Here is a 26,674-nt window from a genome sequence, read left to right as displayed (position 1 = left end):
TATATTCCTTCACATAACATAAGCTATACATTTTGGAAAACTTCAGTAAGTTTCACTTCTCAGGAATATTAACAGGAAGAAAGGACAAGAATCAGTTCTACTTTCCTAAGTAAGAGACATGTGATTGTGAGTTGGTTGAATAAACTGGATTTTTTGTTGTTGAAACGAGCTACAGTGAACCTTGAGCTTGTGTATTCCCCTCTCTCTTCTATTGCTCCAACATATCCATGAGGATATTGGAAGCTTTTACATTTATTCCCCCCCCCCAATTATTTTCAGCTTGTCATTGATGAACTGTGATTAATCTTAACTTTGGTTTGTTTCTAACAAATCAACTTCAAACCATGGGTTATAAAGGTGATTTAGATGAAAGGGGACCAAAACACAGGTGATCCTAAGACTCATTGTGGCTTGTTCCCATTACAGTAAACCATGATTTATCATGATCCCCAAAATGAGTGCTATAGGTACTGAAATTTATTTTACAGCTGTTTCTAAGTATTATTTTTTACTGGATTATTTTAAATCTTAAACTTTGCAAAAGATCTGAGTACAGTGTTTAATATCTTCCAGTTCCAGAGAAATTAAACATACAGTTTAGTTTGGCTTTGATCCTACCCACATCCTCCTTATATACTGAAGTGATCCATAAATTCCAGCCTACCCTCCCCTTCCTGGAATCCACTTCCTGTTTGTACTCTGCTTTGAGTATGCATGGAGGAGGCCAATAGGACGAAAGCTACTGTTAACAACTCTGCTTTCTGTTACTTAGTTTCCTGGCAGAGTGCTAGGCAGCCTGTGCAGTGCAGTATACCAAGTAATAGCTAGGATCGTATTTCACTGCTGGCAGTCATTCCATGCAAATCCAGGACACGGAGGACTCATACTAACAAAGAATTGACAAGAAAGACAACAAACAACCACCAAGGTCTAACTTGTGACTTTAGAAACATTATATTAATAAAAATGGATAAAACATTTTTGTAATATACTTACAATGTAAAAGGTGACCTGACAACTTAGAAATTTGTCCATACCCCATGTACCAAAAGAGTTTGTAAAGAACATTACTGGGAAGAATTTGTATCTGCTTGCTTTTAAATATGTTACATTATTATATGCAGGATTTAATTTGTGCAGGCCGAAATTTAAAGCAACAAGTAAAAAATGGGCTACAGTACATGGTGTCATGGAGTAATTTTATTATTTTGAATAATAAAAGAGGACAAATTAAATGTCACTGATTTCTTAACATATTTAGCAAATGTTATCTCCCTCTGCACTGATATTAATGAGAAAAATTAGGTGTTGACATTTTAGGTGCCGCTTATGAAAAACTGCAGGCTTTTTTGAAACTTGCACCTGCATTTATAACTTTCAAAATATTGTTAGCAATTTCTGACTTTTAACTGACACCTATTAACCATCGTAGCACCCATCAACCTTCTTCATAAGGTCTCATTTACATATCCATGTCATTTTGTAGCATCCATAGATGCATCCACATAACTGAAAATTTATCTTGCTTATTTTTTCATCAGAGCTTAATAACATAAGCCAACGTCTAAAAGCACCAAGTCAGTAATATTTCAAGCAATGTCAATGTTACCACATTTTCATTTCTCTCATGCTAAAATTTGCTTCACTAGCAGCCTTCACCAGCTTTAGCTTTGCATTTTAGCACTAGCTTGGTAGTCATAGCTGAAAAGAAATAGCAGACAGGTGAGTGCACAGAATTCCATGCAAGTGAATGAAATGCTTCATCTCTCTTCTGCACCAAGCACAGAAACCAAAAGGGCTACTAGAGAAGGGAAGTTCCTTCCTCTGAATCCAGCAGGGCTCTCCACTACTCACTCTGTCATCCTCTAGCAGGCAGAGTAACTTTTTTTTTTTTTGCAGGCTAGTAGTTTATTTTCAAGGCTGATGAGGTTACTGGCAAAACACTGATTTCACCTCTCCTAATGGTGTACTTCCTAACAGACATTCTAGGAACAGCAAGCTCTGCAACTCAAAACTTCTAAAATAACCGCTCACCTGGTCATAACTGACAATTAAGAATTACATTCAGGGAAGCTTTTGGAAGAGTTGCTTTTTCTTGTCTTTCGGGTAAAATATAAACAAATGTAGATACAGTGGTACCTCTGGTTACATACTTAATTCGTTCCGGAGGTCCGTTCTTAACCTGAAGCTGTTCTTAACCTGAAGCACCACTTTAGCTAATGGGGCCTCCAGCTGCTGCCGCCGCACAATTTCTGTTCTCATCCTGAAGCAAAGTTCTTAACCCGAGGTACTATTTCTGGGTTAGCTGAGTCTGTAACCTGAAGCGTCTGTAACCTGAAGTACCACTGGATATGTGTGCAGGTGGGAAAGTAAAACTATTTAGGATGTAAGCAACTAAATCATGGGTGCACTAACTCAGGTGCACTAACTTTTTTGGGCCCGAGGGATGCAGTGAGGATTGGCCACACCTAAACTGCCACATGCCACACACACAACAATCCACATGCTCAGTAGAGAAGGGGGATGGATGAGCAGTCTGCAAACATGCAAGCAAGCAGTCAGAACGGGGGTGGGGGATTGTTTCAGTAGACACATACTCATTCAGCATTTTTCTTTCTCAGGGCAGCACTGGTAGTGGAGGATATCCTACACCAGGATTGCCCTGACGACGATAAAATACACTATCGTTCAGCTCATCTGGTTTCATTCAGCCCTTATCACAAATCTCAATGTTACTTTGAGATGCTTGCTTCCTTTGGCTCCCATTGAGGTATTCTGAAAAGATGATACCTCATGATTGTCCCTAAGAGCAGATGCTTCAGCTGCACTCTAGATATTATCTTTTTAATAATACAGGTAACTTGCAACTTACACACATTTACTCATGTGGATTCAGCTATACATGCTTGGCTATAAAAATGGGGCGGGCATCCAAGAAAAAAGACTTTGCCAATCCCACCTGCCATTGAACACAATCTGTTTTGACTATATGAAATTTGGTTTATGCGCTATCCCCAGAACATAATTAGCAAAACGCAGTTCACCTGACATTAGCAGAAAGTTTACCAGTATGTGGAAGTGCAAAATATCAGCAAGGTCAAAAAGCTTAGGGATGCAGTTTTGGGACAAAAACAGCCAGGGAATGGAATGGACACAGCAGGAGCCATCTGGTAAGTGCAAAGAGAGTTAAACATGACCTCACAAAGCTGGTGTGCATGTTTCTGGGGTTCACATAAAACTTTTGAAGGTCAAGAACTTGAGGCCAGGTTACCTAAGGGATGGCCTCATCCCATATATCCCTGCCCAGCCAATGTACTCCTCAGAAGGGGCATGGGTGAGAATTCTGCATGCCCCAGATGTTCACCCCAAACTGGGCTTTTGTTTTACAACTCTAGCCCTCTAGAATCAATTACCAGCTGAAATTAGGCAGGCGTCTTAAGTCTCGATGCTTAGCTGGCTACTAAAAATGATCAGTGGCTTCAGGGTGTGAAGTGGTTTACAAATTTGTAAATGAAAATAAATGGCCTGTGAGTTAGCTTAAATTGAAGATTAGGATGGCCAGCATAATAATTAGTGTTTGACATATCACTTCAGTTCATACAGATGATTATCTTGTCACCCATTGTGCAGAATTTTGAATGCTCAGTGATCTCATATTTAGGGCTCATGAGCAATATCATTTATGTTCCCTAGACATTCTACCATATTAATCATTGTGACCTTAAAGACTTAATGATTTGACAGCATCAAGTACCTCTGCCACCTAACTGTTATGTAGTTAACTACTGCTAAGCAACACCTGCCTTCAAAGAAAAGAAAGATGCATTCTCCTAGATTCATGCTATGCTTAACACATGAGAAAAAAAGTATTTTACAGCCCAAAAGGAAATAGATAAATGAAATATAAAGAATATATTACACTAGTATTTGGTCATGCCAAAATGTCAAAAAGCATACTCTCTTGGAAAATTTATGCTCAAATAGCAGTCACTATTAATAACAGATTTGAAATCAAAGGGATGTTTTATGCTCACTACTATAAATTACACCATAATTTGCTCCAAAATGTTTTCAAAGTAAATACTAGGTTCTCATAATAAAATATTAAAATCCACAGCCACCTACATAAATAGAAAAAAACAGAATCCAGTATTTCCATCAATATTATATATTGCTAATATTTATTACATTTTTGATTATATATATATATATGTGTGTGTGTGTGTGTGTGTATACAATTCTGCTTATTAATTTAACTAATAATAGTTATATATACAACTCTTCATGGCAACAATGTTCAAAGCTAGAGTCATACCTCTATGTGTTATTAAAAAGACCATAAAGGTGTTTTATAACTTCAATTAATTTGAGATGGGGGAGAAAAAACAAAGCAAGCAGCATTATAAAGCTTATTTCTCAACACTTTTTTGTAATTTTTTTTTCTTCCAGTTTATACCACAAAACTCAACAGTTGGCAGTAACGAAAGCAAAAATAACAGTCTGCCAAGTAGTACAGAAACAAACTGAAATGTGTATTCAATTTTGGAAGATATGGCAGAATGCTGTATTTTCTGAGATGGAAGACACTGTAAAGTGAAGTGTGCAAAAGGCATTTAAAGCTAAGATTTAAATGCTATTTAGTATTCCATCTCAAACAGCCGAAAAGTTATAAAAACCTCTCCAACCCCCCCCCCCTTTTAAACAGGATCCTATACTTCAGGATAGTTTTTCTTACTAATGGATTATGGTTCTGCCTCCTTATATTGGTTGAACTACTAACTACTTTTGACTAATAGCAAGGTAAAAATGAACTAGCTATAGCAAAATATAACCCTCCCAGAAAAGCATTACCTACCTGCCCTTGAGCATTTACACGCTTTCGCTCTTGCAGGTGTTGATTAGAACTAGGAGGATACCAGGGATGATTGCAATTTTGAGACTGAGTCCGAACAAGGTGGGAGGGCTCTGTCACTTGTGGGGTAACATGGTGTTCTAGGTGGTGTTCTAACTCATTACTTGAGCTGTCCTGCACAAATGTAGATTCACTGAACTGGGGAAGGAGATCTTCCTGAAGGAGAGTTTCTGGATCAAGTTCCGTAAATGATTCAGCTTGAGATTCGACTTGATGAAGCAAGTTCTCATCCAAAGACGAAAAACCATTGCCTTCTATAGGATCACTGAAATAGCTCAGCTGAGGACCAGAGCCAGCAGGGGCAGAAAAATTAATGTTCACTGCAGACAGTTTTGAACCACTGAAGCTGCCCCGAGGATGTGCTGAATGCAACACATGGAAATTATTTGAATTTAAAGATGGACTTGAGTTAAGGAGGTGATCTGTATTTTCTTGCTTGGTCCCTATCTGAGGAGCAAAGGCATCACTCTCTGGAAAATCAGATAGAGAATGAGTTTGTTGACTAACAGAAAGAGCTGTTGAAGACTGTAGAAGACTGGTAGGAGAAACATGGTTACTAGAGTAGGAATAAGGAGGTGAAAACTGTGTATTAACAGAGCATGGAGTTATAGTAGGAGAGTGTCCATCAAAGTTTCCGTCTTGAGTCCCACAAAAGTGAGGTGAGTCACTTGCAGTCTGAGAAAATGACTGCACAGAGATAGACTGTTGTGAGTCTGAAAGAGTAGCACCTTGAGGTGCATGAGAAACACTGGTTCTATGTGGAACAGACGCATTAACCTCCATGAAGTTTTCTGACTGACTTTGAGTGTCCTCTCCTGCATTGATGCCATTTCTGTTTTGCTGCGACTGCAATGAGGCACACGGATGGTGCTGTTCGCTGGCCTGAAATAAGGCAAAGTCATGGTGTGCTACAAAGCTTTTGTTCTGCTGCATAGATTGTGAACGACCTTGGTGAAAAGGGGATCCATTCTGATTTGAAACACTGCTAGAAGTTTGGTGTCCCCACATTGGGCTTCCATCTGCCACATCAGGAAACATCCCATTGGTTTGGCTTTGGGGATGGATGGGTGAGCAATTAAACTCAGAGTGTGGTGATAAAACATTTTCAGCTGGGCTGCTGAAGGACTGGTTTACTTGAAGTTTCAATGAATCATACTGATTTAGCTGCCCAAATTCATTTATCTTTTGTTGAGTTTGCGTTTCCTGCACATGGTTTAATGAGTCGATGTGTAAAGGTTCAAACTCTGCACCCAAGTTCAATTCATCAACAAGTGAAACAGGTCCAGTTTGTACAAAAGCATCATCAGACAAACTTTCTAAGGTATCACTAAAGAGGTTGGCATCATCAAAAAAGTCCATCATAGGATCTGTCATCTTGATATATCTGTGCTAGTTTGACACTACTCCAAATGGAGTCAGCTAGCCTTTCGGCAGCACACAGCAACAGAGAATTTGCAGTGGTCAACACCTTATCTAAGCCATGTCCACATCCATTAGCACATTTGAAGAAATAATGTCTTGAAGTGTTTAAAATACCCTAGGCAAGAGGGAAAAAAGCAATTAAGCGGTTACTTTAAAATGTTAATGTATGGGGCTGTGTTTTAAATTACCACCACCCCCCAAATCATGTTTTGTCTCCTGTCATGTGACACTTAAAATACAGAAATGTTGTTGCAGATGGACTGATGTGAACCCAAATTTCCAACTTTCTGATATATTTCCTGAATATGCATGCCACTAATCAATTGCTATAACAATACATATGTTTGCATTAGACACGTAACCTTTTTACTATATAGGAACACAAGCTGAAATCTCAGGTCATGCCTTTTACACAGAAATCTTATCTGTTTAGGGGAGCAGTTATTAAGGAGTTCTAGTCACCTCCATATACAAAAGCAAAGACAAAAGCAGGATAACTTAATCTTCAGTTAAATGCCCAGAACATTTCAGAAGGAAGGGTTGGTAGATATTGGGAAAACCTGTGTTTGTCCATGATACTGAAAGTATCTGTCTGGTTAAAAGAGTGTAACTACTCATTGTATGCATAATAATACATGCAGTTAACAATCAATTGTGTCATATCTACAACACTTGATTTCATAACATTATTTTGCCACCGCTTCATTCTTTTACATAGAAAAGAAGCCTTTAATTAAATGTTTGACAAACAATCATGGATTCAATTTTAAGAGATGGTTGTAGAGTTTGATGTTTTATTATATTTGAATAAATCTGTCAATCTTTAAAAAAACTAGCTTCAAAAATATTGATTTTTATTCACCATGGTTTATTGGGACACAAACAAGTTGACAGAATGTAATGCTGTGTTATCATAAGTATCATATAAAGGGCTTCCACAGTGATTGCAAAACAATCTTCAACCATATCAATACGGATTTTAAAATGACTGCTCTAAAATAAATGAGCTGTAAATTTCACCAATATATAATGTGAAGTATGTGGTTTAGCATGATGGGAAAGAACTTAAGGTTCACATGTTTCCTCCTAACATCACCATCCCTGCCACTCCCCCTCCTCTTTAAGTGCATTTGCAAGTAGGAGATTATAAATTTTCTCTTCTGATTTGACTTGACCACAGTTTAGCATTAGATCAGAATTCTAACCTTTGGTTAATCTGAACTACAGTTTGTTGAAACAAGCTAGCTTTCTAAACAATGATGTCAAATTAACCATGTGGCTTGTTTGAAAAAAGTCATTGTAAACCTAGTTTTTCAGGTCTGATGAAACTACTTGTTAAGCAAAAGCTAAACCCCCAGAATCCATAATTCCTACCAGATGGGAGAAAATGTGAACCCAAGGGCTTGCCTAGGATTATTCACATCATGTTACACTATGGTTTAATATGATGTCTGAACATTGCCAGTGCCTTTCTGTTGATTTCTTCCTTGGTACATCATACTTAAAACTATAAAGTTTATTTATATTTGCAGGCTGTCCCCTCCCATCATCTCAGTAAATGTCACGACAATCCTAGCTCAGGAAGCTCATGCTACTTTTTAAAATAAGATTTATTACAGCTTCTTACTTTTTAAAAATGTATTCTTTCAAGGAATTTGTTGATTTGTTGTCAAAAGGGCTATAACAAGATTCTGTAAATCTATTTTATTTGCAATGATCTGAAACTTCAAGATAATGTGGATCAATACTGGATTTTAACTATTTATGTTTTTGTTTGTCAGTGACATTACTGTTATGACTCAGTTAAGTATTAGAAGGGGATTAGACAAATTCATGGATGGTAAAGTAATCAATGGCTACTAGCCATGCTGGCTATGTACTACCATCACTGTTGCTGGAAATAACAAGGAAATAATGCTGTTCTTGCAGGCTTCCCATAGGTGTTGAATTGGCACTGTGAAAACTTTGGTTTGATACATTTTTGTGACATTGTTTTGATCTTAAGACAAGTGGAGGTTTTTTATAGTTTAATCCCTACCAAGCTGCTGAACTTTCAAGCAGTTTTACAGAAAAAAAAATCTTCAAAATTTATTAGATTCATCTACTCACATTTTGAGGATGTATACAATCATTTAACATAATTGTGCAATCTTCCACCTCAGGTAGAGTCATAATACATTCTACACATTATCTAACACTTCTGCATTATAATTTATGTTGCAGCAACACAAAAACTGACCATATCAATTAATTTGGCTACCATGGTAGTTCCTACGTAAACAAACTATATCAGCATATCCATTTCATAGCTCTTGACTAAAGTAATGCCCCTTAGCTTCAGTACAGTCACTTAAGGCTTTTCAGTTAACCATATGTAAAAAAGCAAATAAGTCCAAGACCATATAACCATAGAATTGTAGAGTTGGAAGGGACCCCAAGGATCCTCTAGTCCAACCCCCTGCAAGGCAGGGATCTCAGTTAAGGCATCCATGACAGATGGCCATCCGACTTCTGCTTAATCCAGAAATATCTAGCCCAGGGGTCTGCAACCTTTAAGACAAAAAGAGGCACTTGGACCCGTTTCCGAAGACAAAAAACCTGGGAGCCGCAAAACCATTGCGACATTTAAAACAAATATATCTCTGGAGCCGCGATCTGACAGCGGGCGGGAAGGTGACGTCGGTACGGTGCGTGACTAACGCACGCACCACCCCCATGCGACGTCACAGCCAGTACAGCGCCCGCCACAGTGGGGAGTGTCGGGGCGCACAATGCGCCTCCTCCCCTCGCTAGTATCCGCCCCAGAGCCACGGCAAAGGTGTAAAAGAGCCACATGCGGCTCCGAAGCAGCGGGTTGCTGACCCCTGATCTAGCCAATTGAAGCTACTGCTGTTATGCATTGCTACTGTAGTTATATTGAATACAATTAAGTTTTAACATAACTGTCACCAATTGTGGATAGTATCCAATGCATTTGTTCTGTTAACACAAAGTTTCCACTTGCACAATGGCTCTGCACCCCTTCCTCTCTGCCGGCACCCTACCCAAATCTATTCCAGAGATTTGGGGGAGCCTCAGGAACAGATTTAGTGGGCACATGGGGAAAGAAGACACGAGAGGAACTTCAGCTGTCCTTGCACAAACTGAACGACTTCATGGAATACCACACTGTATTTTTTGCATTTCATTTCTATCTGACCTCACTGTATATATTTTTTCTCTACTTGCAAACTGGGCATGTATATCAGTATGGACTTACTATCTGAAAGAACTACTCTGTTTGCAGAGATGTAAAACAATGAAACTGTTCCAAGAAATATAGATCAATGCTAACAGCATTTATCATTGAAGTTCCTATGTTACAAGGATTTATACAAGGTCCAGAATGGAAACTCCATTTAAAATGCTAAATCATCACCAACAAAATAATCCACAAAATCCAAATTACTAAAGATTTATCAGTGTCATCTGCTCCAACATCCCAGAGAATTCTATCCAAGATTAAATTGCTTAACATTTCAGTCTAAAAAAGTACGCATTATTATCCTAAATAACTTTCCTGGAATTTCAAATGTAACTTACTTCCAAGTAACACAGAGCAAACTTTAAGAATCAAGTTTTATTTAAATCACTGGCATTTACTTCAGCTGGAACTTCAATGAGATGCAGGAAGATTTTCTGCAAGTTCAATGGAGTTCAGGGGCTACTCCTTCCCACTGCAGTCATTGTGCCCCTTTTCACAACACATGCAGCATGAAAAGCCATGAAAAATCTGCAGTTTGTGTGTGTAAAAAAGAGAGACTGGAATTGCCTGAGCATCTGCACAGCAGTCTTAGAAGCATGAATTTTAAGAAGACAGTGTAAAGCATACTATTCTGAGGATTATCAGTTAATCATATATACTCTTTTAATGTCCAACAGTGATAATAATTGCTTGAGCATGTGCATTTCCCAAAAGGCAATAAAATTCAGGAAGTATGATTCTGCCTTTTTTAAAAAATCCTGTTTTAATTTGGTAAGTGTATTAGCATCCATTCATTCAACTTACATCCACTGCACTGACAGATCTGAAAGTTTCCTGAAATGAGAAATTTGAGAAAATATCCACATCTAGCAGTGCAAAGAATGCAAGATAAAAAACCAGTTCCTTAGTTTACTCCATGCTGGAATTACTGGTGAACTGAATTGCATTAAAGAGACCATACAACATCGCTTCCTACTTTAGCCAATTGTCCCTGGAAAATATTGAAGGCCAGGAACACAAATTATCTATTACCCATGGGAATCTATATATGTCATCTTTGTAATTCAATGACATGGTAGAAAAATAGGTAATTTGAAACCACCTGTTTAGATGACAATTAACCTGGCAGAACCACAATATAACTGGACAGAAGTTGTATAGAATGCTTAGAGCTCAGATAGGGTAGAATTTGTTGGTCTTTCATTTGCTGTTAAATTTGGTGAAATAATCAAAATAATCCTTACCCATTAATATGAAGTGCATTTCCATTGCAAATGTCTTACATAATCCTAGGAAATCCTTGACCCCCAAAAGGTAATTCATTAGTATTAGTGATCTGAAAGACAAATTACAGTACTGTATAAAGAAAACCACAAATTTTCAAACTAATTGCTTGCTTCAGTTGACTTCAAATACCATATATTTGCTTAGGAATGCTATCTGAAATACATCACAGCCTAAAAGTAGAAAAATTGGATGCCCAAACTAAACATTCCACAAGTACAAATATAAACTATAACTGACAACAGACTCACTCAGATCAAAACAAAAGAAAACAAGAACTTGTGTGCTAGTGCATCATCACATTTTATCATTATTGCACTGGTTGAACAGCTGTACTTCAGTCGGTCTCAATCATGGCACATGTCCTGTCACTACAAACCTCAAATAAGTAAATACTTAAATTTTAATTTTTAAAAATGCAGTCTCCTGAAAAATCCATACAGTAGAACCTCTACTTACGACCGCTTCTACTTGGGCCTGATCCAAGTTGCGACCGTGGCAAACCTGGAAGTAAATACCGGGTTTGCCATGATTTGCAGATGAATAGAAGCAGCTTCTGCCATTTCTGCATGTGTAGAAGCGGTCGCCGCCTACACATGCACAGAAGTGTGCTGCCGATTGCGCCTGCGCACAATGGCGCGTCTACCAGTGACCCGGATCGACTTATGGATGGACCTCCAGAACTGATTACATCTGTAAGTAGAGGTTCCACTGTATTTGTAACAATGAGGTTACAAAATTAACCAATATTTAAATAAAATAAAAAACAGGAGAGGTTATGAGATTGAGAGTACCCTTTGGTTTTATGAACTTCCTCCCATGAATTTTAAAGAAGGATTAAAGTTTGCACATTCTGGTTAAAATTAACCATGGTTGGCATTAATGCCAAATAATGCTGTACCATGGTCAATGCTGTAAAGCAGGGAAGAGAAACATCTGGCTCTCCATATGTTGCTGAACTCCCATCAGTTCCAGCCAGTAAGGACACTGGAATCCAACAATATATGGAGCACTACAGATTCCCCTTCTGTAAAGGGATTGGAGATGGGGTGGGTGGGGAGAATCTGTGTAAGAGTGAAGAGAGTCCCCCAAACCTCATGAATGAATTTTCAGGGTTGCAGATAACTGCAGTGGAGAAGAGGGAGTTGGGAAGCCACACTGCAAGAGTGCTTGCACCCTGCTTGCACTTCTCAGGATTCATCCTTCCTTCTAAGCCCTATGTTTCACAGCTTTGATGACAATTTATTTTAATAGAAACACTTAGGGATCCTGGCTGTCCTCGTGCATAAGGGTCATTCAAAGTAGCAACTAATTAAACTACTTTATTTTTCTTTAAAAAAAGGTTTTTAATTTTTTTTAAACAATATTGACAGCAAACAACTTATTTCCAAAATAGGAACTGTAGAACCAGATTTGGAATTTCCATAGTAGTAACATGCATAATAAGAGATTTGGTGTTAAGCCAATATAACATATAAAATCATAAAAGAATATGATGAATTAATCAAACTACAAAAAATTTTTAGCATATATTTTCTGTCCACCTCATACCTTTATCAGAAATTACAGGGAAATACTGTCCCAGAGCCTCTTCTTGTAATCAAGGAAGACATGTCATTCAGCTGTAAGGTTCACAAGATGACCTCATGTGCATAAGCCATGGTTTATGTCAGGGATGCAGTATTTGTATGTTCTATCAGATATGTTACTATGAGACACTGTTTGGTTACCTGCTTAGGCAGAGGCAACTGAAGACCCATAAATCTCCAGGACAGTCAGTTTAAAACTACTCCCTCTTGTCATTTAGCAAATAAAAATAACCACCTAGATGTGGCACACACTATTCAACATTACTAGAGTTAAAATATAGATCTGCAATCACCTCAGCAATTAATACCATTTTGTTGAATGATTCTAAGACACGTGCTTGATAAATACATTCTAACTTCAGAACAATCACCATACCATTTGGTGTAAAAATTGGTTCCCTTTGGTGGGTTACACTGTGTCACATTGTGGTCAATCACAAATACTTCCTTGTAGCAATACTGTCAGTACAGCAGAAGAACTGGGAAAGAAAAAAGGGGAAAACCCAGATTATTATGAAGGTTAAGATAGAGCCATCACATAACCAATCTGCAAGACAAAAACAGCTAACAGTCTGCAAATAACCTTGTAGCCTTTTTAATAAGTCTTTCTGAGGTGATTTTCAAAATACATAACATGCTAGTCAGATAAATGTGTGTGTATACACATATATTTAATATCAAACATTGATCATGTATGTTTGCATAACAACCTCAGGAATATTTATTTGAAGTTCTCAAGAAAAATATATAACTACAATTTTCACTTCTGCTTATACTATGATCTATATTTATCTGTAAATATTTTAACATGACATTCATTATATGCCTTAAGCTGTCCTCTAATTCCAAGCTCTTTAATTAGGACCCATTATTTCCCCCATTTGTGTGTCTGAGAAGAGTGAGAAACTTTTCTTAACTAAGCAAGGATCATAGACAATTATTTGAACACACTCAGAAATGATAACAAAGTTGGTTTTATATGAACAGGAAATTATAAAATATTTGGAAATTCAGAGGCCAAATTTTCCTCTCCTCTTCCCTCCACAAAATACAAGAGATACATAATACATGCATGAATACAAGTGCTTTGGACAAAATTTCTCCAAGACCTACACCATACTTAGTAATACTAAGTCAAATTGCTTAGTCCTCAAAATACTCAGGATGTACTGCCTACATATGATAGCAAGAAAATATAACTGGCTATTAGCTTCTGGTGCAAACATATTTTCCAATTCTGTCAAATCAATATTTTTCAATGATAATTATTTACTGAATAAAGGCAGATGAGTCAGAAAGAGAGAGAGATTCTTGTGCCTTCAAAGGTTGGACAGGACAGGTGGTAACCAACGAAACAGCCTTTTCTGGAGCGGTACCCTGGTCCTGGAATGCTTTCTTCTGCTTTGCTTAACTGTTTTTAATTGGTTCAAGCTTTTAATAAATAACAACTTGATATAGGCTTTTTTTTTACTGTTTTATTAAGTTTAATGATTATATTGGTAGTATTTTTGTAATTATTATTTTTTCAACCAAATTTTGTAAGGTTTCTGACTCCTAAGGCAGTTTTGTAAATCAACATTACTTCTATTTCCACCCCCAGTGGAAAATACAGGAATGTGAGACTCACTCTGCTGACATATTGACAACTTTATATTTAAGATGTTTAAAACAATAAGAAATTAACTGATGAAATGAACCTCAATGACTCCCCCAACATTAGCTGTCAGTTGAGTTAAAAATATTCAAAGTGTCTTGCACTGTTAGAAACTTAATCTAAGGCTACAGCTACATGTAGAAACAAACTGACCAGTGATCTGACCCAGAAGGTCTTTTCTTAAATGATATATATAAGTTTTTCAGAAACCAAGACAAGGGTTTCTATAACATTATACTTGCAAGCTTACTAGAAAAGAAATATTGTTACCTTATTTGTTACTGCATGAAATATTGTCTGTAGCATTTCCAGAATAAAACAGAAAGGCTTGTAAAGTTGTCTACATATGGTGTTCTAAAACAAGAGCCAGCTTTCTTCCTTTATTTCCACAAGTTGTGGCTAGAAGTTTTCACACAAACTTTTATTTTCTAGTAATTCTGAAATGTTCTTACTTAGCATTCTAAACCCTGGATCTACCATGCTGAAGTGAGTTTGAATGAGGTGGAGGTTCCCCTCTGTGCAGCTCTATCAGAATGTTCCAGTGCACCTGGCTAGTGGGAAGCTTCTGCTGGCATAGAGGTATCCTCCAGAGCAGAGAGGTAGACCTGGGCCATTGCAAAATCCGTTGGACCCAGAGCTAGCCCTCCTGTCGTCATGTGACAGCAACAGGCCCATCCCATCACCTTTCACTGTCCCAGTTTGGAAGCTGTTGTAGCAAAGAAACATTCTTCCTGATTCACTCACGTTCCACTTATCTGGCAGTTAAGTCAGATAAATAGTAAGAGAGTCTACATTTTTTTCTAGTCAACTTTTCCCAAATTATGAAAAAAAAAAGAAACACGTCAATATTTACTTTTAATAGGACATAATACTAATTGTGGTATAAAATGAATCACTGATGATGATTTTACAATTGGAATATTTTGGGGAAATTATAATTGGCCCTCATGGCATCTGCTGCGTGGGCAGTTTAGCCCTGTAATCCATTTGAGTTTTAAATCGTTTAGATATAGAATCCTAGACTTGGGACCATGAGGATCATCTAGTCCAACCCCCTGCAATGCAAGAATTTTCTCCCAATGTGGGGCTTGAACCCATGACACTGAGATTAATAAGAGTCTCACACTACCAACTGAGCTATTCCTCATGTATGTTTCCTCCCCATTACTTCCAAACCAGACACATTCACTCATTATAATAATTCATATAAAAGGTAAAGGTAAAGGTACCCCTGCCCGTACGGGCCAGTCTTGACAGACTCTAGGGTTGTGCGCCCATCTCACTCTATAGGCCGGGGGCCAGCGCTGTCTGAAGACACTTCCGGGTCACGTGACCAGCGTGACAAGCTGCATCTGGCGAGCCAGCGCAGCACACGGAACGCCGTTTACCTTCCCGCTAGTAAGCGGTCCCTATTTATCTACTTGCACCCGGGGGTGCTTTCGAACTGCTAGGTTGGCAGGCGCTGGGACCGAGCAGCGGGAGCGCACCCCGCCGCGGGGATTCGAACCGCTGACCTTTCGATCGGCAAGCCCTAGGCGCTGAGGCTTTTACCCACAGCGCCACCCGCGTCCCAATAATTCATATACTACATGCTAATTACATACAGGCTATAAAATCATTTTCTTACCACACTTAAATGTAAAGTTTCCAAGCAGAATAGGAGATGCATTTATTTAACATGTTGCTTATGGTATAATTAGTTACAATTTACTTTTTAAGCTAGTGAGTACTGGTTCTTCAGCATGAATGTTACCCCCAATGCAAAATTAGCTACAGAAAAGCTAAACAAGTTGGAGACTAATATTCTAGCACACAATAAGAATGCTAGGTAAAGGTTTCCAATGGTTCAAATTATTTCCACCTACCAAGTATTTTTTCAAGTGCACATGAACTGACCATTAGCAAAGTATCCTAGCATTACTGCCACCAACAGAAAATTTAGGCTTCTGTCATGGAAAGTCAGGGGAGATTTTAATCTGACTCCTGGATGGGGAGAAATGGCAGGCTCTACACTCACTTCAACTTTGATTCCAAAACCAAGGCAGTTGATAAACCCTTAAGAAATCACTCAGAATTCTTGTATTCAAACATCTGTCACTTGAGAAAAAAAGCTTTTTAAAAAAGAAGAAAACATAATGCAATCCAACTCCTAAGAGACTGAGAAATTGTTGGCACTCATCTGTCTTCTATACAATCTGACCCAAGGTCTAAAAACAGATATGTTTTCTTAAGACCTTTTACAAATCAGGGATATAGAGATGGAAGTATTTCATAACAAGCAATGAAAGGAAAGCCATTGAAATTTTGTGTATTTAAAATAGCATGTGTAGTGTGCTACTTACTTTACAAAACATGAACAGACTTTTATTAAGAAGAACCCTTACATCAAAGGGCAGATTCCCTAAGGGTGCAATCCTAAGACTTGAACCTAAACATAATTACATCACAGAAATACAGTACTCCTTATATCAAGTTTTCTTTCTTCAATTTTTTCAGGTATCAGAAAAATAAATATTCTACAAACTCTAAGTTCAAGCAATAGCCTTCCCCTCCCAATTAGTGCTGTGGTCTAAACCACTGAGCCTCTCGGGCTTGCCGATCAGAAGGTTGGCGGTTCGAATCCCCACGACAGGGTGAGCTCCCATTGCAAATATAAATTAAAATAATGTTTTAAATCAACAACAACTACCCAGACCTGACCAGCAAGAACCCATGAGCTTTCAGGTACAGTATGCTTGGCCTATATATACAGTGGTACCTTGGGTTAAGAGTTAATTCGTTCTGGAGGTCCGTTCTTAAACTGAAACTGTTCTTAACCTGAAGCACCACTTTAGCTAATGGGGCCGCCTGCTACTGCTGCTGCACGATTTCTGTTCTCATCCTGAAGCAAAGTTCTTAACCCGAAGTAATATTTCTGGGTTAGCAGAGTCTATAACCTGAAGTGTATGTAACCCGAGGTACCACTGTATTAGAAATACTAGAGCAAGACAATTCCTTGTCTGAAGATGGAACTTCCAGGTTCACACTATATGGCAAACATAGGAATTCCTGTCTTGGCTACCACATTTTATTTGTTTGGAGAAAGCAGACACATAATGCTGCCCAAAAATCCTAGATTTCACCACTGCTTTCTATAGGCAGCTCTTATTTCTGTCCAGGGGGAGAAGAGAGTCTGAACTGAAAGCAGAGGCCAAGCAAAATATGTGAGTTTCATTAAAGTCTATGGCAGATAGCAGTTGAGACACGTAAGTATTAGGGTTTCAGTTGACTATGGGCTAGGTGGGGGGTGGGGCAAAGGGGACTGAAGGGCAGGAGAAGAAACTAGCCTGATCAAGCCCCTGACAGCTTATTGCAGGTATCTTGGAGAGGGCAGGAAATAGGGAAATGACATGTATTCCCTTTTCTACTCTACAAAACCCTACCACCTATATAGCAATGAAATGCTGAGGTTTGACTGAAAGAAAATCATCCACCCTTGAGAGACCTGAACTATAAGGTTCCTATTTGAGGTTCAATGGCACACTGAACAGAAGAACTCCTCTTATAGCACAGGGAGGCCCTTTAGTTGCAAGGTCTCACTTCTATGTTGATTAACAGCAATAAAACAGTCTATTACACTATTTTGTACAAAAAAGATACTGAACACAATATACATTTCAAAAATGTATGAATCTGTCTAGTTTTCCTTTCTATACCAAGCATTAATGTAACAACATGCAATATACACTACTGATAGTTCTTTCATTTATGAGATATCAATACAAATGGCAGGCCAATAGTCACAAACTAAGTTTTTAAACAGAGTTTTTGTCAATGTGTATTTTCATTCCCTATTAATTTCATGAGAATGATCATTTCTGAACTTTCCACATATTTAAAATGAGAAAGAATATCAGTATCAATGTGGTTATTATTGGAAGCAGCTACATGCTGACCAGAAGGAAAATTCCAGTCCCTCTTCTGGATAAGATGTTCCTATGGATGCATCTGATTGAGATATTATTTGTGGTATTGTAATCACATGCAAAAGTTTAATCTACCGCTTAAAGAAAACACACAAGACATAGCGTCAGAAATATCAATGTTTAACTGTCCGTAAACCCTATAACCTAAGATAATTAAGAAAAAGACACATGAGGCAACAGGTGGAGCTACAAAGCAGCAATACAAGAAGGTTCTTGGGAAAGATAAACATGACTGCCCTGGATTTTGAACCTCTAGAAAATTTATTCAATATTCACCAACCTTTCTCAAGGACAATCAACTTTCAGACTTTTCAAATATTGGCCAATAAATACCAGCCAACTACTTTTACTTTCACTACACTAATGCTACTGATGGAAAACCACTCACATTCCAAGCCCTTTAAATTTTGTCAGTATCTAGCACGAGGATTACAGCCTGGAATCCCTACATTACTCCAGTTAAATAACCTCCATCAACAGAAATGTCTATATGATGAAGAGTATATACCTCATCCTTTTATTTGGTCTACATGACAGACCTTTATCAAATGGCATAAGCAACTTCATTATCCCTGCTTCCTCATTAGCAGAAGACAGTGTCATCCAAACAGTTTACAATGTGTTATTAGTCTTTACTCCCATATACTCCCTCAACTTTTTATCTAATTAGATGATCCATGGAGCAGTGTGCTACACCTAGGCCTGAATTCAAATTTCAGTTCAGAAATGCCAGGTCACACCAGCTTTTCCCATCTATAAAAATAATGATCCAATCTTATCATACTATGGTCATATTGAATAAAAATATGGTAAAGCCCTATTAAATATATAAATTAACATGTTTTTACACGATTTTAACCAAAAGTTATTATGCACTCATCTACTTGCACCACATCTATCATCTAGTGCTGAAGCAATTCCAGTACAATTCTCAAAATAAAAATGAGCACTGGGGCTGCTACCTTCATTTTGAGAAGTTTCTTCTAACTTTCTGTTAACATTCCCAACCACACTGGTCTCAACCCTACTTGCTATATTGTGATCCAATACTAAATTTCTACACTTCTGTGTCCCCCCTCCCCCCCGCAACTGAAATCAACATGCATTTATTCCAACTTTCCAGCAAGCTGTAAGTAACTTTTCCACCTTTTGACCACCTTTCTATTACAATAGCGCACTGGTCCTCAACAGGTGGCTCAGGGCTGGAGATCCAATCTCAGGATGGTCCTGGCAGAGATGCCACTGCTGTTTTGTTTTGTGAAAAGAAGCAGCCTCCTCCTGCTTGGAGCATGCACTACTGAAAAGCTGTTCTTCCTTCAATTATTTGTCTGCAGGGAGAATATAGTGGGTGGAACAGCACACACTCAGAAGGAAAAGAGATGTAAGAGAGAGTGACCACTTTTAAGCTAAAATGTAACTCCATGGGTATATTTGGTAGCTGTGTCTCCCTATGCAGCTCTACTGTCCCTTCACACAGTGCAAGCCTGAGTGTGGCACAATGTACATGTCCAGAGGGCTCTTCCCATTTGTTCTGAGGCTGTATCCCCATATTCCTATGCTTGGCTCCAAGCCATGAGAGATACAGGAGAATGGGGGTAGAAATAGCTGCACAGCCCACCAGGACTGGGCAGAGGCTATCCAGGTGCTTCTCTCCTCCTTTGTACAATGACATCAAAGTGCTGGGTTGGCAAGGAAGAAGGTAGGTGAACAGGTCATGGAGCACAATGTGTAAAGTGAAGCTGCTTGATGGCAGAGGATTCAAAAGCACAAGAAAAAGCACACCTTAAACACAGCATTTTACTTAACATTCCATTTCCTCCTGGGGTGCATGGCTTCAACCCTTAAGCATGAGCTCTGCCCCTTTATGTCAGCCCCTCCTCTTGACTGCATGGGTTCTTGGAAGTGGGTCTTGTGTTACAGACTGGAGTACCAGGTGACTCCCAGTTCCTGACAAGCAGAAGATAGTAAATACATTTTATGGAGAAGAGTTGCCAATTTACCAGTAGTAGAAGCAGGCACCAAAGACCATGTGAGAGTATGTAAAATGCATATATGACTTTCTGATCTGGAGATATGACCAGAGGACAATGTTTGCCAACCAATGTAGCAGGCAGCCAACTACATCCAAGGCCAACAGAGAAGAAGTATACCTTGCTCTCAAACCTGTTGGAAAGTGGGGTAGTGATTAGGAAGCTACTTCAAACCACCCTAATGACCTCCTCACCGTGCAAAACATATCCCTGCAGAAACATTAAAGTAGCCCATCTAGACCAGCACCTGTTTCCCAGAGGCTAATCAGATTCCTCCAAGAGGTCCACAAACAGGGCATTAAAGTAACAGCCCTCTCTCCCTCCCAGCAGCTGTGATTTAGTGGCATTCTACCTTTTAACTTGGATGTTCTGTGACACCCACTTCAGGAAAAAAAGCACCTCACCAAATTTGATGTGAAGCACATACCCACCATTTACACCACACACACACACATATTGGGTGGGAGGTGGTGATCTGTGCTCATTACTAGCCTAGTTACAGGTAGGTAGCCGTGTTGGTCTGCTGTATTCGAAACAAAATAAAAAAAATCCTTCCAGTTGGTCTCTAAGGTGCACCTGGAAGGATTTTTTTTATTTTGTCATTACTACCCTATACACCTCAAACACAGGTAAGAAGTGCCCTGATGGATCAGACCGGAGGCCTTATTTAGCCTTGCATCTAGTCCAGCACTCTGTTCTCATGGTGGCCACAGGAAGCCCACAAGCAGCACATAAGGGCAATAACATTTTCCAGCTCCTAATCCCCAGCAACTGGTATTCAGAGGGATACTGCTACAATAGCACTATATAGCACTATATAGGTATGCTGTAGGCAATATACACCTGACTATATATATATGGAGGTAAAGCCAGGGATAACTCAAAGAAGAATGGAGAGCATGGAGTGTCTGTGTGGCATAAGAGGGTTGCAATCATTGCTCATTAATCCCCCCCCCACTTCCAACAAGTAAAAGGACTTCCTTCCCTAAACAGTCTTGGGCTAAAAACTAGTGAAGGAAGAAAGCACTGAAGGCAGAAGGGGGTTGGTAGGAGGGAAGAGCAAAGAAAGGACGCGGGGAAAGAAAGAGGTGGAAGAGAGAGCGAGGGAAAGACAGCTAGAGAAGGTGTGACAGAGAGGCGGCGGCGGCAGCCGCAGCAGCAGCAAGGCCCAAGCTGCGCCTTTCCTCCTCCTCGTGTGAACGCAGAGTGGGAGCAGCAAGAGGGCTCAGGCTGGCCGCCTCGGTCCCTGGAGATGGATGAGGGTGAGGGTGTGCGTGTCGGAAGGGCAAGGCACGGCAGGGCCTTGGCTTCTCACGTACTCACCAAGCCCGCCAGGTGCAGCCTCCCTCGCCCTCTCTCTCCCTTTTGCGCGCGCGTGTGTGTGGAAGAGGTGGCGTCTGAGGCGATGCCCCACGCCCGCCTCGGCTTGACAGCTCGACCCCGGCGGAGGCCACCGCCTGAGAGGACTCGCGGTCCTCCTCCTCCATGTGGTTAAGGGTGGCACAAGGGAGGCGGCGGCGGCGGCAGCAGTGGGCGAGGAGGCGGCCACTCCCCTCTTCCTCAGGGAATCCCCCCATTTCTCTCCCCCCCACCCCCCCACCAACACCCACCCCGCCTAATTTTTCCCGCCCACCCGGGCTTTCTCCTTCCCTCAGCGCCTCCTTGCCTGAGGGAGGGCAAGAGAAGGAAGCGCTTACCCGGTGGCGGTGGCTGAGCCTGAGGAGGAGGGCGGGTGGCTGGCAGGCTGGCAAAGGCCCTGCCTGAGGCAAGGAGGTGGCGCGGCGGCGGCGGTGGCTGAGGGGAAAGGGGGGCGGGGCGCGACGCGGCGTGATTCGCTCCCTGCCCCCGCCCTCTCCCTGCTCACCCCGAGACTCCCCCGTCCCCTCCCCTTTCCCTTTCTAGTCGTCGCCCGCCAATAGCCTATTGGCGGAGCCGCCCTCGCCTCCCGCTCCCCTTCCCTCCCTCCCTCTCCTCTCTCCTCACGGACTCTCTCTCTCTCTCTCTAGTTCGCGCGCGCCTTCCCTCTCACTAGGGGAAGTGACAGGAGCAGAGAGGGAGAGGGAAGCCGCGCGCGGGCCGCCAACCGCCTGCTCCGCGACCCCAGCCAACCCGGGGAGGGGACACTTAATTCTTCTTCTTTCTTTTTTTTCGGGGGAGGAGGGCTCGCGTGTATGTCTGTTGGCGGTTGGGAGGTGGTGGTTGGTTACGGGTGGTATAAGGTAAGAGAGGAGGGAGGTTGTATTTGCATATTTGTCACCCGCTCGCTGATTGGTCAGAAGGCAGGGTGAGCGGTGGAGTCAGTGGGTGGTTGGCAGCGGGGGAGAGTTGAAAAAGGGGAAGACTTTTGCCCGCCCCTTTTTTTGCGTTGGGGGAGTGGGCGGGGCAAAGGACTTTGCAAGAGAGGGGGCAGGAGAGGCTCAGGAAATCCTGCTGGTGCTGCTACTACTGTACTCAGAAATAATGCTTTAATAATATAAATACAGTATAAGAATTTTTTTTTTATTAATATCATTTTAGGGAGCATAGACATCTACTGTGGGAGAAATGAGGCTGGGCGGGGGTGCTTATATATCTATGTATATATTTACATTCTGGCCACAGTAGTTCATGCATTGGTTACTTGCATTATTTTTATTTGTTTATAAAATTTCTACACTGCCCTTCATCTGAGAATCACAGGGTAGCTTACAATATAAAAACACAAAAATACACAACATGGTAACAAACAAAAATGACACTCTCTGTGGGGCTTCCCTTGCACTTAGACTCATAGAATTGTTGAGTTGGAAGGGACTTTGAGGGTCATCTAGTCCAACCCCCCTTTTATTAATTTATTTTATTGTTTATACCCCACTCATCTGACTGGGTTGCCCCAGCTACTCTGGGCAACTTCCAACATATATAAAAACAATAAAGAATTCCTTATACAGTGGTACCTCGGGTTACATATGCTTCAGGTTACATACGCTTCAGGTTACAGACTCCGCTAACCCAGAAATAGTACCTTGGGTTAAGATTCAGGGTGAGAACAGAAATCGGGCTCCGGTGGCGCGGCAGCAGCAGGAGGCCCCATTAGCTAAAGTGGTGCTTCAGGTTAAGAACAGTTTCAGGTTAAGAACAGACCTCCGGAATGAATTAAGTACTTAACCCGAGTACTCTACTTCCTTCTGATGTCTTCTAAAGGTTGTATAGTTATCTCCGGGGTCGCATAACTCCATACCCTCCAAAATTTCTCTGCTGAAAATAATAATAATAATAATAATAATAATAATATTTATATCCCGCCCTCCCCAGCCGAAGCTGGGCCCAGAGCGGCTAACAACAGTAAAATAATACAGCATTGTAAAATCAATTCATTATAAAATCAGTACAAATCAAATTAATGGCAACCATTGGGCTAGAGTTCTGTGAGGATTACCAAAGGAGAGGGTCAAGCTGTGCCTTGGCCAAAGGCCTGGTAGAACAGCTCTGTCTTGCAGGCCTTGTGGAAAGATGTCAAGTCCTGCAGGGCCCTAGTCTCTTGTGACAGAGCGTTCCACCAGATTGGAGCCACAGCCAAAAAAGCCTTGGCTCTGGTTGAGGCCAGCCTAACCTCACTGTGGCCTGGGACCTCCAAGATGTTTTTGTTTGAAGACCGTAATGTCCTCCGTGGGACATACCAGGAGAGGCGGTCCCGTAGGTATGAGGGTCCTAGGCCATATAGGGCTTTAAAGGTTAAAACCAGCACCTTAAACCTGATCCTGTACTCCACCGGGAGCCAGTGCAGCTGGTATAGCACTGGGTGAATGTGATCCTGCAGTGAGGACCCCGTAAGGAGTCTCGCCGCGGCATTTTGTACCCACTGGAGTTTCTGGGTCCGTCTCAAGGGCAGCCCCACGTAGAGCGAGTTACAATAATCCAGTCTGGAAGTGACCTTCACGTGGATCACAGTGGCTAGGTCAGGGCGAGAGAGGTAAGGAGCCAACTGCTTAGCTTGGCGGAAATGAAAAAATGCCATCTTTGTTATAGCTGCAATCTGCACCTCCATGGAAAGGGAGTTGTCGAAGATTACATGCAAACTCTTAACGGACGGTGCTGGCACTAATTGCACCCTCACAAGAGATGGGAGTTGCCCTCCCAATCCCATATCGGCCCAACCCAGCCAAAATAGAAGGAAAATCCTAAGGAAAAGTGGGACATCCCAGGATCAAATCAGAAACTGGGACTGTCCCTGGAAAATAGGAACCCTTGGAGGGTCTGGAACTTGATCTATCTTCCTCCACGAAATCACCTAATTCCCTTTTATAAGACAATGAAGAGCTAATGAGAACAATACAAATAAAGTCTCAAATGGAAGTGTAAGCAAGGCCAGAACTATAGTATTTATAATCAGCTATGTATGTGTGTGTTCTAGCGTTGGTTGAGAGCTTCAGATGGGAAAGTTTATACAGGCGTGCTATGGCGAAATTGTACTGATGCTGGTGGAAAGATCAGGCTCTGGTTGCCTGTGGCTCCCTCTAGCAGACACTTGGCAGCCCTGCTGCTCGCTCCCTCCCTGCTTCCTGACAAACACACCAACAACAGCATTCCTTCTTTTTCTCATACTGAGACAGACTACAATTCCTGCTGCCTTATTAGCTATGGTGGATGCTCTTCCTCTCGCAGGATGCATTTCCAGCTGTGGCAGCTTAGTGGGAGGGCGAGTAAAGAGATCACCTTCTCTAGGTTCTCTCTTGAAGGGAAATATGTTGATCCTCTGCATGTGCCCCGGGTTTGAGGGAAGATAGCTGTAGCCTTCTCATCTCTCTGTTATGCAATTGCCCCTCACTTAAAAAAATAATAATAATCAAAAGGCCTGCCTTTCATCTTAGCAATCTTATTACAGAGTTTTGCATACTTATCTAACATCCTTTCTTGCTTTAATAAAAAAAACAGCAGCTGTGTGGTGCCTCTTGCCCGAGCTAACGGCCTTCAATTTAGAAGGTCAGTCTACAAACCAGACGTTGCTGGGCCTGTCACCCCTGTCCATTGTGACCAGGGCTGATGGAAGTTGGAGTCCAACGCCATCTGGAGGAGCACAGACTCAAAGGAAACAATGATAAACCTGGAAATGAATGAGACCTTCATCAGTAAGTTCAGAATATCTGAAATATTTATCCTGTCAGCCTTCATTTGTCTTAGCCTAATGTGGGAATTTTATTTTTATGAGATGCTCAGAATTCTGTCGGACACCCAAAGCCTCAAATCAACAATTCTCAGGGTCCTCTGGGAAGCTGACAAGACTGTTGAACCACTTTAAGTTGGTAGTGAGGATATGCTCTTACAGCCCGATTCTAAATATGTGTACTCTGAAGCCCCATTGAACAGTGGGTCGTGATTTCCAATAAATATGGTTAAGATTGCAGTGCTACTGCAGCCATGTGCTTGCATACCATGGAATCAACCCAATTGAACTTAGCTTGGAATAAAAATGTTTGCAACCTGCCTAATTGTATTTGAATGAATGAGTTTTAATGTGTAACCTGTGAGCCACCTGACATTTAATATGCACATTTTTACATGCCATACAAAGACATGAAGGTGGGCAGATCAATCCCTGAGTAACAATCCCTGAAAAGGACTGCAGTTTTACATGTGTTTACCTGGGAGTAAGTCTCAGTGAACTCGGTGGGGCTTACTTTCCAGCAGACATGCATTTGGTTGTACTTCATGGCTGCACCAAACCAGACTTGGTAATTACGTTAAACTTAATTAGACTTACCAGTAAGTCACCCTACACGGTTTCATTCTATGTGTACTTACTTGGAAGTAAGCCCTATTGAGCTCAATGGGACTTACTTACAAGTAACAAATAGGATTGTGCTGCAATACACAACAAGCTTGGCAAAAAAAACCCCACTGGCACCTCCCAATCTGAAACTAATTTATTTGGAAGTAAAGCTCAATTAACTTAATTAGAGCTTATTTCCACATAATTGAGCTGCCAGAATGAAAAATAAATGGTTTAGCTAACATGCAAAATACTGTTTGTGATTTCTTGTAAGAACGGATGCCCTCATCATCTGGCAAAGGAGATGACTGTGCAGAAGTACCTCCAAAGTGCACAATCTCTCACTGGTTTGAGAAACCCAGGAAGGTTGGATGCACAATGGACATGATTCATGCCCAGATAGGAAGCTTAAGCATCCATTGTGGTCTTCTATTGCACTACAAGGTGGGGGGGTGCCATCATTATTACATTGATACTCTACCTTTCTTCCGAGGAGCTCAAGGTGGTGTACTTGGTTCTCCATTTTTATCCTCGCAACAACCCTGTGAGGTAGGTTAGGCCTTCTTATTTTTAACCAGCATTTGGAACGGTCTTCCACATCAGCACAGGGTCCCTGTGTAAGTTATCCAGGTCCTAGTGGTTCCCCTGTCCCTTGATCTCCCCCCATTTCTAAGCCCTATGTGATATTTGTCTTCCGACCATGTATTCTGTGAAGGACAAGGCATGTATAAATCAGAAAAGTTACAATTCCTTGGTTGTAAGGAAAACCCCCGTCTTTTTGTTAGAGAAGACAGGCTTACAGTGAGGGGGGAAAGTATTTGATCC

General features: G+C 40.8%; 1 protein-coding gene across 9 annotated transcripts in view; it reads right to left on the bottom strand.

Annotated features, from left to right (window-relative positions):
- The window catches only part of CHD9 (chromodomain helicase DNA binding protein 9), a 75,048-nt gene extending 53,094 nt beyond the window's left edge, over positions 1-21,954 (bottom strand). For 6 of the 9 annotated variants that reach the window (XM_053400156.1, XM_053400161.1, XM_053400162.1 and 3 more), the window contains exons 1-4: positions 21,798-21,954; positions 12,828-12,930; positions 10,823-10,914; positions 4,856-6,449 (exon numbers count right to left, since the gene is read on the bottom strand). In XM_053400156.1, the coding sequence (XP_053256131.1) occupies positions 4,856-6,286 (1,431 nt within the window). In that variant the 5' untranslated portion in view covers positions 6,287-6,449; positions 10,823-10,914; positions 12,828-12,930; positions 21,798-21,954. Of the gene's footprint in view, positions 1-4,855; positions 6,450-10,822; positions 10,915-12,827; positions 12,931-19,852; positions 20,018-21,797 lie in introns of all 9 variants that reach the window. The other 3 variants (XM_053400157.1, XM_053400158.1, XM_053400167.1) reach the window with 3 other exon arrangements.
- Between the last annotated feature and the right edge of the window lie 4,720 nt (positions 21,955-26,674).

Source organism: Podarcis raffonei, chromosome 8, assembly GCF_027172205.1.
Source record: "Podarcis raffonei isolate rPodRaf1 chromosome 8, rPodRaf1.pri, whole genome shotgun sequence".
In the NCBI taxonomy this organism is placed as follows: Eukaryota; Metazoa; Chordata; class Lepidosauria; order Squamata; family Lacertidae; genus Podarcis; species Podarcis raffonei.
This window is presented reverse-complemented; position numbering and strand designations above follow the sequence as displayed.